Source organism: Elephantulus edwardii, unplaced genomic scaffold (assembly GCF_000299155.1).
Source record: "Elephantulus edwardii isolate Elephantulus edwardi_28Jun2011 unplaced genomic scaffold, EleEdw1.0 scaffold00009, whole genome shotgun sequence".
Classification (NCBI taxonomy): Eukaryota; Metazoa; Chordata; class Mammalia; order Macroscelidea; family Macroscelididae; genus Elephantulus; species Elephantulus edwardii.
The window spans coordinates 27,313,930-27,330,907 of NW_006399759.1; the positions used below are offsets into that span (position 1 = coordinate 27,313,930).

The window sequence follows — 16,978 nt, forward strand, 5'->3', positions numbered from 1 at the left end:
CTCTATGAGATGGATTGATTCGGTGACTGGGGTAATCGCGATGGGTGTGTCAGAGGCTCTATGAGATGGATTGATTCGGTGACTGGGGTAATCGCGATGGGTGTGTCAGAGGCAGTGTGGTTGGCGCAGGATAGAGCAGGGTTTAGGGCTGTTGTGCATAGGGTCGCTATGAGTCAAAAACGACTTGACGGCACATAACAACAACAATAATACAAAATTTGTATACATTGTGTTTTGGTTATATATATTGTATTTTACACTTTCTTCTATGCACATTGTGTTTCTTACAAGCATTCCCATATATTATATTTATAAAATTAATAATCATTGATCCATGACCACCATTACCACATCTTTTCAGGTCCCCACTGGATTTTTCTAGTTCCTTCATCCTCTTCCTCTGTCTGCCAAACTTTTTGACCTTCTTGTTAATATGACACTGAAATCATACTGAATTTCAATTATATAGCTGACTGTAGGGCAACTGAGAGGTTCAGTTAAAAGGTCCCAACCATGACATCAACACAACAATCATCTAGGTTGAATGCAAACTTTGATAGTATTGGCTAAACCCTTATTCCTAATGGTTGTGTTCACTTATGATTCTATTATGCCATCATAAATCTGCCGTATCAACCTGTTTTCATTAGTTTATTGTCTTTTCTCCTACTTGCCTATCTGCTTAATGTCTGTAGAAAGAACCTGCCTTTTTCCTTCAACTTTCTGCTAAGAATTACCTATATAATGAGTTTTCTTTAATCTGATTTGTGGTTCCTTTGAATGTTAAGAGGAAATACTGACATGGAACAATTACCCCAAAATTCTAAATTATAATAGAAGACACCCAAGGAGTCACAAGGTAGAATGGGCAGGTATATTACCAATATGCCAGCCCATACTTCCTAATCTCTTTTATTGGATAAAAGAATGAATTAATTTTAGTTTACCCATGACCTGTTATTTTAAAAAGACAACAATTGGTTTCCTTTTCTTCTTATTTTTTAATATTTTTGCCTGCACTGAAAATTATTTTGTAGCATAGAGCCAGAACTGACCCATAGCAGACCCTCAGGCAGGCTGTTAGAGGCAGTTAATCACACAGGAGGAGATTGCCCATCTTTCTCACATGGAGCAGCTGGTGAACTCGAACCTCATGCCTTTAGGATTGCAATGTAGGTTCTTGCCACTTAGCCGCCAGAGTTAAAAATAACAGAGGCAAAGTTTAGTGGAGCAACAAGCAATAAATTTTGCAGAAAAAAAGAATGATTATACATGAGAACTGAGGCTCAAACGGGGACTTGTACACCACTGTTCATAGTAGCATTATTCACCATCGCAAGAACATGGAAACAGCCCAAATGTCCAACTACAATTGAATGTATTGAGAAATAAGGGTTCATCAAGTGCAATGATTTAGCAAATTATTACCTAACTTTGGAGGGACTGGAGAGCTTTATGCTGAGTGAACTAATTCAGTCCCACAAGGACACATATTGTGTATATCTATTGTTGTAGAATGAGTATGAGGATCCAGCGGGAGCGGGAAGGTGGAAGCAGAGAGATGAGGATATATGTGAGGGCATTAATCATGGGGTTGTACAATTTGATGGGTGGAGGGGTGAGGGAAATTGGAAGAATCTGGTATGAAAAACAAATGTATGCAAATATTGTAAGTTAGTATAATTATAGTAAAAATAATAATGATTGTAAGCAAATAAATCTATCAAAAAATGTTGGAGAGGATGTGGAGAGTTGGGAACTCACATATTCTGGAAGACAGTTTGACATTTCCTTAAAAAGTTGAACATAGAAACTTCATATGACTCAGAGGTTCCACTTCTAGGAATATACCCCAAGGAAATTAGAACTGAGAAAAAAAAACCCAGAGATTTGTACACCAGTGTTCATAGCAGTGTTATTTACCAGTACAAGAACATGGAAATAGCCCAAATTTCCAACTACAACCGAATGGATAGAGAAATTGTGGAACATTCACACCACGGAATATTAAGCAACACTCAGGAACAATGATTTTGAAAAATACTGTATAACTTGAGAGAGGCTAGAAAGGTTAATGCTGAAACTAATTGAGTCTCATAAGGACAAATAATACATACAACCATTATTGTAAAAATAGAATGATAACTATTAAAACCTGCATGGGAACTCATGGTGGGTTAGATGTGGGAGCACAGAGATGAAGATGTATAGAGGTGAAATTTAGTAGGTAGAGGGAGGAAAAATGTAAAAGGAAAGGATCTGGGTGAAAAGACAGGGTAATGCTGGACAAGGTCCAATGCTGATGAATTTTATAAAACATAATGCATAAGAATGATTGTATCAAATACAATGTGAATGAAGAAGAATGTGAAACACAAAGTATACAAACTTTGTAAGCAAACCAACAGAACAAAACAAAAAAATTATAAATGACTATAAAGTTGTTTGCTGTAGAGTCAGAACTTTTCAGTAGCTGAATGTTCATTGGCTTTTCTGAGGAATTAAATAATATGGGAGATTACCCATTTTTCTGCCACTGAGCAGCTGTTGGATTAGAAATGAGTGCCTTTGGGATTGCAGCACTGTTTCTTACCATTCATTAGTCCATCAGAGCTTCAGTCTGTCATGTTGTTGTGTGTCGTAGAGTCAGAATAGATCCATAACTGACCCTCCAACTGGTTTTCAGAGGCAGCTAATCAATCACAAATGAGGAGAATGCTCATCCTTCTGCAGAGCAGCTGATGAGTTTGAAACTTGTGCCTTTGGTATTAGAGTACAGCTTCTTACTCATCTATAATAGTGAATTTTATTTTCTTCTTGTGAAATGAAATAATCTAAACTGAACTGAAATTTTATCTGGACAGTAGAATACTGTTACATATTATGTAGAGGAGAAATTGAGTTATATTTTTTTAAAGCCATTAGCAATATTTAATTCCGATATATTTTCTAATCCTTTTAGATACAAGACAAAAGCAACTGCAGCTCTTCATGACATGGTAGATCAGTTGGAACAAATTCTCAGGTTAGTAGAATGACAATCTTTTTACTTCATGTTGATAATGAGCTTCTGTCCCAGGAATATTACTTTATGTTTTACCAGTGTTCATTGTTTACCTACGCAGCATTCATTGTGCCCAGTTTGTCTTTGTATTTCTTTAATCCTTCTGGGAGTTAATTGTCTCAGGAGTAAAGAGACCGCTAGCTTATTATGGCAGGATAGTAATATAATACCACACGCTTTGAATATTTACACACTTTTAGTTTCAAAGCTAGATGCTGTTGGTTGCTAATTGTGTGATCTTTGGATCCAAGTTTTTCTTAACGCTAATGCCTACGAGGTTTTTATTATATTAAACATTTAAAATGCTTTACATAGGAGGTGTACAAGAAATGTTCTTATAGCAATAATTGCTTCTCTCAGGTAGCACTGTTTGTAATAATTCATAACTTTCCATCTCTAGCCATAGTATGCTTGATTGAATACCTAGTTTTTTATCCTACATTGCTACAGCCTTGATGTAGATTAGTAATAACAGTCTTTGTTATAAAAATGAAAAACCTAAACTGCTCACTAATTACTCAGCTGTCTCACTTTAACTGTAAGGTTGAAATGTTTCTTATTTGTCATTTTGGAAATCTTGTTTTTATTATTTACTTTTATAGTTTGAGATATTTTGTTATTGTTAGTATTTTAAAAGAAATCAACTTTGTTTATCAAGTATGCAATTATTCAAAGTATAGGTAAAAGCTTGACTTTAGTAATTATGATATATACTGAAATATAATAATTTTGAGATCATTGATAAAATTTGATTATTAATCAATTTTAGCATAAGAATGTTTCAGACTGTTGTTAAGGAATGCAATGTATTTTTTTTTATACCATAATAGGTTAATAAAATGAAAAAATTTTTTTAGTTTCCTCAGGAAAACTTTTTCATTTTGTCTAATTCTTGTTACTGTGCATCCTGAAAATGAACCAGTTATTGTATCTTTTTGTATTGTAGGTTAGTTTCTGCCTTTCCTTCCTCAGTTTCAACCCTAAAAAATTCATTGTGATCTAAATAGAAGATTGGTGGGTTTAATCCATGTGGATTTATTTATTCCTTAGAATTTCATAGTTACCCTAGTTTCCCTAATGAAACCAAGAAGAGCTTGAAGGAATAAAAAAGCCTATGTGTGTGTGTGTGTGTGTGTGTGTGTGTGTGTGTATAGATAATGTATATAATAATGTGTGTATGTATATAAAATTAATGATGTCAGTCTCATTCTCAAGGAAAGAGAACATTCTGGAGGTTTTGGATTGTACACAGCTGTTCTTCTATTCAGCTTAATTTGACGTTCTCATTTAAAAATAACTTCTTATTCTTATTTCACCTTATAACTACAAAATGTTTGTAAATATTTTAACATACATAATGTCAGGAAACATGACTCATGAAATTAATCTTGATGAAATAGTCTTGGATAGTTTCAAGTAACTTTAAAGCCTCAAAGGAAGCTCACTGCTGTCAGGTAGAGGCTTGTCTCATAGCAACCCTGCATCTGGTTTCTGAGGCAATAAATCTGAACAGTAGCAGGAGGCTGACTGTTTTTCTCCCGGGAAGCTAGTGATAAATGGCCAGAGACATGCCTTTGCATTAGCACTACACCATCAGAAACCTGGTAGTCATAAATTGGAGATTTGGTGAGACATTAAGTATATGTACATTATTAATACTACAGTATCAATTAAATTTATATGGGAGTAGAGAACTTGTGACACATATTGTGCTTTTATCGAGTGTGTTCTTGGATGGAATTAGTTCTGATGATTTTTGTTGGGTATACTTAACACTTTAAGCTACTTTTCTTAAGGGTCCTTTAGAATTCTTGCTTATAACCGAGTACTCAATGAAATGGTTAAGACTTAAATTGGGTTATTGAAAAGATAGACTTGGCTTGTTTTCCTGACTTGTTTTCAGATTAGAGTAATCTTATTTAAAAAGTTATGAGATGGAGATTTGTTAGCTTTTCTATATGTTACTTAGTCTATCAAACGTTTACAGAGAAAATAAGATTTGAAATAATATTTTTAACTTCTTGCCGAGAATTTATCCTATATATAAAATTAGGTCATGCTGTTTTTTTACCCTTGCCTTTTATAGAACAATGAAATGTTACATATATATATATATATATATATATTTTAAAAAATTCTTGCTTTAAATAATCTTTTTTTATTTATAGTGTGTCAGAGCTTTTGGAGAAACATGGACTTGAGAAACCAATTTCATTTGTTAAGAACACTCAGTCTAGTTCAGAAGAGGCACACAAACTGATGGTGAGATTGACCAGACACACTGGACGGAAGTGAGTAATAAATACACTTAATTGATGATACATGTATATAATTGACAGGGAAGCATTATCCTTTGTATTTTGTATAGTTTCATTTAGTTGTAACTGGTCAATAACAAATTGCATAAGGTTAAAGTTTTTATATGTGAGTCTATGATGTCATCCCCTCATGATTATATTCATCTACCTCAAGAGTTTTATCTTCTTTATCCATAATCTGTCATAGAAGTAAGTTTAAAGTAAAACCTAGTACTTTCACGTCATAATGTGGTCACCACTACCTATAGATTATTTTTGTGAGTATTTTAAATTTTGTAAAATCCCTTATAATCTCCCACAAATGAAATTATACCATTATGAATACAATTTTTCTCTAAAAAAACCACCTCCATTCAGAAGCTGCAACTAATATTTTTGTGTTTGTGCTCAGAGTAATTATGTTAATTTGCAAATGACCTATATAGTTCTTTGAAGCTCTACTTATGATTCTTATTTACAGATTGTATTCTGAAAATAGCCTTGTAAATAATAATGATTTATTTTAATTAGAATTTATATTTTTTGCTAGCTATGATTGATAAAACACTAATACTGTCTCTTCTGATATTAATTGCTTCCAGAAGACTAGTAGGGATATGAGAAATTGAATTTAGCTCAACAGTATTAAGGCCTGGTTTTATTAAGCTAGCATAAGATAAACTTGATTAAACTTTGTTCTATTTCTCTGTCTGCAAGAGCTTTTAAATTCTCTGAATCCCATCCACCAAAAAACTCACACACCAGGGTCTTACAAATGTAAACATTATCCTGTGTGATGTTAAGGGCTTATTGTTCAAAATGGGTCTCCTAGCTCTTGACTGACTTTGCCACATGGATTAGTGGGAATATGCAAATAGGATGTGTTAGCCTATACAGAAAGGGATAGGCTTGTCTTGACAGTCCACAAGAGGATTGGCTAATCTCACTAGTTAAATTGAGCATATCTGACATCAGAATTTGAGTGTCTCACCAACAGCAGAGAAGATGCAAGAGAATGCCACGTGCCCTTTTGGGACCAAGGATTCTTGTGCCAGCCATACCATGTCCTATGGGAGCAGCAACCATAGCAGACCCAGCATAGAACCAGAGACCCCACACAAGGCAGAGCTGATATTGAGACTGCTACCCCATGCAGAACCCAAGCCAAGAGCCTCTACCCAGATTTATTGGACATATTGAGAGGCAGCCATAATTGGTAGGATTAAGCTTTGTAACACTGAACTAAAGCCGTGGTGAGGCTGAAGACTGAGATGCCTGTGAGCACATGTCAGCAGCTGTCCTGACTTGGTATTCTGCTACTAACCTGAAGTACAGCCTTTTGACTACCCTAATATGGTTCTGTGTGGTCTGTGAGCTATCCTAACATATTATAGGCTCAGTAGAACCATAAGATTGAAGTTGGGATGAGTAGAAAGAGGTACAAGAATGTCTGGCCTCCTGAGAATTGGTTTTGTGTTTTTGATGGGGATGGTTGCCCTTTGTGGAGTTGCTAATGGTCAGATATGGCTGTTCCCACATGGCCCTTTGTCCTTTTATATTCTGGCATACTTATAAATACAATATAACAGTTTGTTCTATTTGTATACATGCTAAAAATAAGAGTTCTCATTTATCTTTGCAATAGAAAGAATGGTTCATTTTGTATAATAAATAAAAGATGCCATAGGCTAATGAAGCATGTGCTTATTAAAAAAATTTAGGTAAAAAAATTTCCTAGAGACTACATTTTTCCACAAGGATGATCTCTAGGATATTTCTGTGGTTCCCCCCACCCCCACACCCCAGATAGAGACTTGTTAGACACATGCAGTCTGTTAATGATATTTTTAGTGAATTGCATTTAGAAATAGTGTTTATTTTAAAAGATAATATTAAAAATAAGAAAGAAGATGAATACAAAGGAAATACCAATACAATGATTTTGCTGACAATTCCAAAATAAAAACATAAATCTTCCCTTTAAAAACAATGAAATTCACAGTTAAATGGAAATTAAAAACTATAAAATATTCATAAATATTGATCCTAAACATTTATATTTAACAAAGACATGTTTATGAAGGAAGCAATAGGAATTAGAGCATTTCTCCCCATACACTAGACAGTAGAAATAAATGTATGTATGATTGTGGAATGAACAAACAAAAAGACATATTTGAATTCTTTAGTGATTTTATTTATATTTGTTGAATTCCCATTTTACACAGGAAAAATGAAAAATTTTTAATATATTTTTGTTTAAATTAATACTCGTGGTATGTAGTAAGGAAATCTCAAGTTTAAAGATGTAATGTTAAAATCCTGCAGTTTCAAATATGTGCAGCTAAAAAGTTGTTTATATACTTGGAAACATCTTACATCAATGCTTATGTTTTATCAAAATCTTTTAATTTTAAATTAAACTCTATGAAGTGAGCTTGTTGTTGTTGTTATGTGCTTCGAGTCACCTGCGACCCTATGTACAACAGCCCTAAACTCTGCCCTATCCTGTGCCAATCTCACCATCTCCTACTCACCTGCCCCCATTATTACCCCAGTCACTGAATAAATCCATCTCATTGTGGGTCTTCCTCTTCTGCACTGTCCTTCCACCCTCCCAAGCATGACGTTCCTCTCTAAGGACTGGTCCCTCTTTGCAACATGTCCAAAGTATGTCAGATGAAGCTTCAGAATCCTTGCCTCCAAGGAGCAGCCCCGCTTCACCCTCTTCAGGACAAACCTGTTCATTTTCCTAGCAGTCCATGATATTCAGTACTCTTCTCCAACACCACAGCTCAAAGGCATCAATTCTCCTTCTATCATCCCTAGTGATTGTCCAGCTCTCCTATGCATAGCAAGTGATTACAAACACCATGGCATGTATCAGGCACACCTTAGTCTCCAGACTGACATCTTTGCACTTCAATACTTTAAAGAGGTCTCTTACCACAGACTTTCTCATCACGATACGTCTTTTAATTTCCTGGCTGCTGGCGCCAAGAGTCTTGACTGTGGATCCAAGCAAGCCAAAACTGTGAACAATCTCAATCTCTTCACCATCTATTATGACACTGCCAATTGGCCCAGTGGTGAGAATCTTTGTTTTCTTGGTATTGAGTCAATCTATACTGAAGACTGCAGTCCCTGACCTTCCACAGCAAAAGCTTCAGGTCCTCTTCAGTTTCAGAAAGCAAGGTTGTACCATCTGCATAATGTAGATTCTTGATGATTCAATCCTGATGCCACACTTCTGCTCATAGAGTCAAGCCTCCCGGATAACCTATTCTGTATAAAGATTGAAAAGGTGTGGCGAAAGGATACAGCCCTGGTGTGCACTCTTCCCAGTGTTGAACTATGCAGTGTTTTCCTGCTCTGTTCTGATGACTGCCTCCTGGTCCAAGTATAGGTTTCACATTAGCACAATCAAGTGTTCTGGGATTCCCATTCTTCTGAGAGTTATCTAGTTTGTTACTATCCACACAGTCAAATGCCTTTGCATGATCTATGAAACAAAGATAGACATTCTTCTGATACTCCTTGCTTTTAGCCAAGATCCATCTAACTTTAGCTACAATATCCCTAGTACCAAGGCCCCATCTAGATCCAGCCTGCACTTCTGGTAGTTCTCTGTTGATGTGGTGTTCCAGGCATTTTTAGATAATCTTCAGCAAAATCTTGCTAGCATGTGACATTAATGATATTGTTCAATAATTTCCACAGTCTGTGGGATAACCTTTCTTTGGAATAGGAACAAATGTAGATCTCTTCCAGTCAGTTGGCCATGTGGTTGTTCACCAGATTTCTTGGCACAACTTGGTGAGCACATCTAGGGCAGCATCTGTTAGTTGAAATATGTCAATTGGTATACCATCAATTCCTTGTGCTATATTCTTAGTCAATTCTTTGAAAGCAGTCTGAACTTCTTCCTTCATCACCATAGGCTTTTGTTTATATGTTGTTTCATTAAATTCTTCTGTGTTTGCCAATTCTTTTTGGTATAATGATTCTGTATACTCCTTTTATCTTCTTTTAATCCTTGCAGGATCATTCAATATTTTGCCCAAACCATCCTTCAGTATTGCAACTCGAGGCTTGAATTTCCTCTTCAGTTCCTTAAGTTTAAGAAATGCTGAGTCTGGCCCCTTTGATTTTCTGAATCTAGCTCTTTGCACAATATCTTGATTTCTTCCTTCTGCTTTGGCTTCTCGGCACTCCAGTGCCATATTCAGAGTCTCTTCTGACACCCATTTTGGTCTTTTCTTCCTCCTCCATCTTTACAATGACCTTTTGCACTCTTCCTGGATGATATTCTTGATATCTTCCTATAACTCATCTGGTCTTCTCTCATTAGTGTTCAAGGCCTCAAACCTGTTCCTGAGATGGTTCTGAAATTCAGGTGGGATAGCCTCAAGGTCATATTTTGGTTCCTGTGGGCTTGATTTCACTTTCCTTAGCTTCAGCTTAAACTTGCATATGAGTAGTTGGTGGTCTGTTCCACAGTCAGCACCAGGCCTAGTTTTCACAGCTGATATTGAGCTGCTCCTGTGGTTCTTTCCGCAGATGTTATCTGATTCCTATGCATACCATCAGGTGAAATCCATGTGTATAGCCTGGGTTTATGTTTCTTGTAAAATGTATTTGCAACGAATAAACTGTTGACTGTGCAAAATTCTGTCATCCTATCTCCAGCTTCATTTCTGTCACCAAGTCCATGCTTTCTAACTGCTGATCCTTCTTTTCTGTTCCCAACTTTTGCATTCCAGTCACCCATCACTATTATTGCATCTTGATTGCATGTTTGATCGATCTCTGACTGCAAAAATTGGTAGAAATAATCGGTTTCCTCTTCTTTGGCTCTGGTTATTGGTGCATATATTTGAATTGATAGTTGTATTTACTGGACTTCCTTGTGTACGTTTGGATATTATCCTGTCACTCACAATATTATATTTCAAGACACATCGAAAGTTACTTTTTTAACTATGAAAACAGCCCCATTTTCCTCACCTTTTCATCTCCAGCATAGTGGATCATATGATCGCCTGATTCAAAATTTCCCATGCCAGTCCATCCCATCTCGCCAATACCTAGTATGTCAATATTGATGCATTCCATTTCTTCTTTAAAAATGTCCAACTTTCCCGCATTCATGGTTCTTACATTCCATGTTCTAACCACTAGTGTCTGCTTACAACTTTTCCTCCTCCTTACTATTTCCATACTTGAAAGTTCCACATCTGTTGTCCTATATGCTAGTCTAAGTGTGTTCTGTTATATATAAAGTTTACAAAGCCCTGCTATTTCGGAATTGGATGGCCAGTCCTTCTTCCTAGTCTGTCTTAGTCTGAATGTTCAGATTTAGAAAAGTGTCTGACAGGCAAGCATTTTACAGGACAATGCAGATGAAATATCAACTTCACAAATACTAAATAACTTACTCGTGATTAACCACCTAATATGTTAATGTCAAGGAAAATATTAACAAAATCCTTTCTACAGCTTTAAGAGAATGGAATCCATTGCTCTCTTAGCTTTGTAACCTTGAAATTTAATATGAAATGGTATTTGATCACCCAATTTATTAGGCTTAACTGCTTTTGTAAAAATGGCCTCTGATTTGCAAATTGAATCAGGCCTAGAGGATGTATAAAGGAACTAGAAACACTTGATAGGTACTATAGACTTTGAACTTAAACTTTACGGAGTGTGATGACTAGCAAGCCCCTTGAGAGGACCTGGAAATTTATGCTACCATAGGACATGAAGCTTCTACATAAACGAAGTAAGGCAATTCTTGCACCTACACTTTGTGATTCTGTCTCCTTGTGCTTAAACTATTACCCGGGAAGAAGACACATCCTGGAATGCTTAGTGCACTCCGTGCTTATGGACTGCTACAGAAACAACTGATGTTGCCCTGGTGACAGATGGTAGTCTTGATCTATAAACTGATGCCAAATATAACTGTGATTGGTTAGGAGTCTGTTTATTTGAAGTTAAGAGATGCCTTATGAGAGTGAGGGAGTGATAAAGATGGAATTTGAAATGATTTCTCCAGTCAAGTGCTTTTTTTATTTTATCATATGTATTTTGTCTTAACGTGCATTAGAAATAGCTATTTATCTTTGTTATCTCCTCCTGTGTCATATACTGCCTTTGAGAACCTGATGGAGAGTTAGCTATGAGTTGGTTCTGACTCATACAGCATATGCAACCCAGCTTTAGAGAGTTCTAGTGGCCTAGTGGTAGGTAACTGTATTGCCAACACAAAGAAATGTAGTTCAAATCCAACAGCTGCTTTGCGGTAGAAAGATGGTTAGTCTTCTCTTGTGTAGTTTACTGCCTCTAAAAACTAACTGGAAGGGCAGCTGTGGGTCAGTTCTGAGTTGATGGTACATAGTATTCTACCTTTGTGTCTAGTAACCTGTGACAGAAAAAAAGGCTTTTAGCATCATCACTAGTTCTGGAGTATAACTTCCCATCTTTTTTTTTTTTCTGTTATAGATCAAACTCTGTCCTACAGAATATGCATTGTATATCTTCTGTGCCTGTGATTATATTCCCATTTGGGACTGTATTGTCTTTGTTTGGTAATGGGACAGAATTGATACAGGATATGTCTCGAGTCAATTTCTATTGCGAAATAAAAAAGATTTTAAAAGCATACAAGACAAATGGAAATTGGGAAAGAAAGTAATGCCAAGTTGCATCAAGACTAGAAAAGGTCAGAAGAGCTTTTTTCTCTAGAATCAACAGGGAGAGAAAGCCTTTCTCTTCAGCAAGAGGCCTCCTGAACTGTGAGAAAAAGAAAAAAAAAGTTTATAAAAACCATCCACTTGTGATATTTTCTAGTAGTCTAGCAAACTAGATAATTAAGGCAACAGGATTGGAGGAAGACTTACCAGAAACCTGTGTTATGCCAATGACAACAGCTTTGCTTGCTAAATATTAGGATGACTTGAAGCACTTGCTGCAGAAGAGTAAGCACTGCAGCCTTCAATGCGGATTGCATCTCTACATCAAGAAAACAGAAATTCTCACTGGTGGACTGATAGTTGGAGAAAAGATTGAAATTGTCAGTGCCTTCTTCTTCCTTGGATCCACTGTCAGGAGATCAGGAGACGTATTGCATTGGGAAAGTCTGTAGTTAGAGGTCTCTCCAGATTATTGAGGAGCAGTTCTGTTACTTTGAGGAGTAGGGAGTGCCTGACTCTGGCCATAGTTTTTTCAGTTACTTGCTATGCTGTTGAGAGCTAGATAATTAATTAGGATGATAAAAAAAAAAATTGATGCCTTTTAACTGTGATGTTGGAGAAGCATACTGAACATCCCATGGACTGTCAAAAGAAGATATGTGTCTTGGAAAGGGTGAACCTAGAGTGCTCCGTGGAGACATGGATGATAAAGCTTTCTCTCGCTTTTGACATATGACTAGGAGAGGCTGTTCCTTGAAGAGGACATCATACTTTGAAAGGTGGAAAGACAGCAAAAGAGAAGACTCTCAACCAGGTAGATTGACACAGTGACTGCCGCAGTGGGCTCAAGTGTATCAGAGATGATACAGATGGCACAGGATAGGACTGGATTCAGATTTGTTGGCCCTAGGGTCTCTAGGAGTCGTGCTTACTCAGCAGCACCTCACAGCATTTGTATTTCAGGTTGTTTTTTTTCTGATATTGGAAATTCCTACGAGATATACCATTTGAGAGTTCACATAGCATTAAGATGCTGGCACAAATTTTATTTATATCTATCCAATTAAATAGAAATTTCATGAATACTTTTTTCCCTCGTTCTCTCCTCCACCCCCAGGCAACCTCCTGTCAGTGAATCTCATTGGCGAACACTCCTCCAAGACATGTTAGTGATGCAGCAGAATGTTTACACATGCCTACATTCTGATGTTTGCTATGAGGTAAACTCTCTGTGTACATATGTAATTTATTTCCTTTTAATTTACAAAGTTTGTTAGTTACAATTTGTTTGTTGGACATTGGACTAAAGGTGCCATAATCTTCTATATAATATTATTAGATAATAGCTGGTTATTATTGAGTACTTTATAATTTGAATACTTTCATATCCAGTCTCATGTATACTTTATTCACATTCATTGCAGTTTTATCTAGTTTGGGTGTTAATCTTCAGCTAGTTTTTTACTTGACTCTTTTTTTGTTTGTTTCCATAGTTTTGATGGTTACTGAAACTTATTAAATATGCCTGGAAATGCTATTTGCATTCATACTGTCATCTTTGTTGAACTGTACTACTCCTAGTGCTAATTTACCTTCTCCAAAGTGCTCTAGTCCAATCACTTATCTCCGTGCTCTGGTATATGTTTCTTGATAATTCCAATTCAGAAGATGACACACATTTTTGAAATTTCACATCATGCTCTCCTTAAAATTTGTTGTTTGTTATGTATTATTGATAATTGGATGTAATTGTTAATAAGACGAATTTATTAATTGTAGCACGACATAGAAATCCAGAGCAGATTTCACTCTTCGTGTCCCTTCAGTTTTTGTCATTCTTCTTATGAACCATGTGCTCTGGCTTCATCAGAGTTATGCACATCATTCAATTTCATATTTCCATGACTTTGTGGGATATCATGGTCTCTTTTCTGGTCTTATTAAAGGACTCAGCTTATGATATGTCTTTACATTGAAATGCAGCTTACCACTTTTTAAACTTTCTTTATTATGCCGTTAACTTGTTTTGTGTTTCCTTCCACTTGGTCATGAACTCCTAGATAGTCATATCTTACCAAGTTCATATCCTCTTAGTGCATAATGTGTCTGAAACATAAAGGATAGTTAAGACATGACTGTTAACTACCAATAAATTACTCATAATTTTCATGAAAAATAATATAATTTTAACCCTTTTTATTTTGATGCAGTCTTCAAAGATACTTTTCATGTCAGTATTTTTTAAAATAAGCTGTATGCAAACTCATAAACAATGTAGCTTGTAATTTTCAAGTCTACCTTAAAGTATGACTTATTGATGAGAATTTTAAAAATAGTTGTTTGGTTAAATTTGTAGTATGTTCATTATAGATGATTTTTAGCTTAAGAACAATATAGGCAAGTTAGAAATGGATAATTTTATAAAACACTTGTATGGTATTCATTTGGATTATTTTAGTCTTAATGATGTGTAACTGCCAGTAAATTTCCATTTTGGATCTAAAGTGACACTTGAAATCCCATTTCAAGAGAAAAGGATCTTTATTTGCATGAAGTACAAAATAAAACTGTCATCAGTATGTCTGAAGCATTATTTTTAAGTGGAATAGCATTATTTTGGTTTGTGGGTTTTTTTTGTTCCTGGTTTTATTACAAAACTGACAGTAAACATATTATACTTTAATATGATTCTCTGGACCTTAATCTATTCCTAACAATTTAACATATTTATATAAAAATAGCATTTTTATTAAGAATTGATATATTGACATCTAGTCATCAACCTATCTTTCAAGAAAACCTTTGAAAGCCTATTATGAAATTTATGAAATGTTCTCGAAGATAGTAAATTGAATTGAAATGGAATAAACTTTAAGTTTTAAGCATTATTTTTAGTAACTTTTAGGTTTTTTTGTCTTACTGACTTTTGGCCATTAACTTTTGTTATCCTTGGAAGATAATTTGAAAGCTTAAGAGACTAATTGTGAAAATATTAGAGAAATAAATCTGCTACTTAATAAAGCAGGAATCTGTAGAATTCATTTTAGCAAACCCTTTTACATTTAGTGAACTGGAATTTAAATATTAGATATTGACTATGGTGTATTTGTATGAACCAAAGGAATGTGGAAAAGGTCCTAGATAAGTCATTTGTAAAAGACTGAGAGCAAGCCAATTTAACTGCCATATATAAATAATTCAGATTCCTCATTGATAGCTTGCTCTTGCCACAATCTCTTGTTTTATACTTGATCCTTGTCAGGTATTTCAAGTAATAGACATAACTAACTGTGCATTCCCAGAAAGCCTGGGTGCAAAAAATAATAGAAGCCTTGAAATGATTGGATGATCTTATTCATTGCATGGAAACTCAGGCTTCTCCATAAAATTTTCTTTTTTTCATATATTGGACCTATTTCTATCCTATCTTCTTTGCTATTTTCCACTGGACTTATAGGAATAAGCATTCTTGGAGAAGTTCTTGTGTTAATCATATTTTACTATTATTAGCCTACTAGTAATATATAACTTTTTTCAGTATAAGTTTAAAAGAATACTTTCCTCTGATGAGTATATATATTTCATTTATAGAATTCATTTTAATTGTTTAGTGCTGTTAGTTGCATGTTGTTATGTGTCATCAAGTTGCCAGTGACTCATAGCAACCCTTTGTACAGTAGCTCTGAAGTCTGCTTTGACTTGAGCCAATCACACTGACTCTTAACACACCTATCCCCATTGCCCTGGTTACTGTATCAGTCCGTCTCAGCTGGGGTCTTCCTCTCCTGTGATGTCCCTCTACTTTTCCAAGCATAGATAGAATACAGTATTGCTTTGCATCAATATCTTATATTAATGGCTCTTTTGTATAAATAGTTTTAAATTTGCATCTTGAAAAAAAATGTAATGCTAATGATGTATTGTGATATTAATGACTAGGTAAAACTGTAACTTTTATAGCTAGTCAATTAAAGACTGAATTCTGATCCTTTAAATACTTTTGAAATTTTGTATGTTGTTGTTGTTGATTGCCTTCAAGTTGAGCACGACTCATCATGACCCTATGAACAAAAGGCCTAAAGCCCCTCTACAACTATCGACGTTTATCAGAATTTCTTTTTTTGATAGTTGTCTTATGATGGGGAAGCCCTGGTTACATTGCTAACCAAAAGATTGATAATTATTTTTTTAATTGTGATTTTAATGACATATGCAGAAAAGTTGGATTTTCATTCATTGATTGTTACACATTTTCCTCCAGAATCCCTCACCTCCATTTCACTTAAAAAAAAATCCATTCATTATTGGATAATTTCCTCCTTTCATCTCCCTCCCCCTTGTTCACTCTGCTGAGTAAAATATCTCAGTTACAAAAGGACAAATACTGTATAACATCACTGTGTCAGTGTTATAAAACAGGAATGACATGAATGTTGGGGAGAAACTAAGAAAAGAGGGGATAAATAATGAACACTGCATTGGAAGTGATGAAGGAAAGAGCTATTTAAAAGGAATACATAATTAGGCATTATTTGTATGACGACAGTCCAGAATAAGAGATGCACAGCAAGATTGGTAATTTGCATCCACCAGATGATCTAAGGGAAAGAGATGAGAGTCTGCTCTCATAGAGATTTATAGCTTTAAAAACCTGGCAAGGCACTTTAAGTAAGTAAGAGTTTTTGTTTCTCCTCTTCTTTCAATAGAGTAGTTAAACAGTTCAGTAGGCACATACCCTGTTGAGTGTGGTGCAGTATGTCTAATAGATGATGTTAATTAATAGCAACTTTAGATGACTGATGATTCATTATGTAGTTGTTGTTGTTTTGTGCCGTCAAGTTGCCTGTGACTCATAGTGACCCTGTGTACAACAACTCTGAATCCTGCTCTAAGCCAACCTCATTGTCTGACACACCTACCCC

At 35.4% G+C, this 16,978-nt stretch overlaps 1 protein-coding gene across 1 annotated transcript in view; it reads left to right on the plus strand.

Annotated features, from left to right (window-relative positions):
* The window catches only part of NBAS (neuroblastoma amplified sequence), a 611,780-nt gene that overhangs the window by 241,137 nt on the left and 353,665 nt on the right, over positions 1 to 16,978 (plus strand). The window contains exons 27-29 of the mRNA XM_006880668.1: positions 2,963 to 3,025; positions 5,233 to 5,355; positions 13,174 to 13,276. Of these exons, the coding sequence (XP_006880730.1) occupies positions 2,963 to 3,025; positions 5,233 to 5,355; positions 13,174 to 13,276 (289 nt within the window). The remainder of the gene's footprint in view (positions 1 to 2,962; positions 3,026 to 5,232; positions 5,356 to 13,173; positions 13,277 to 16,978) is intronic.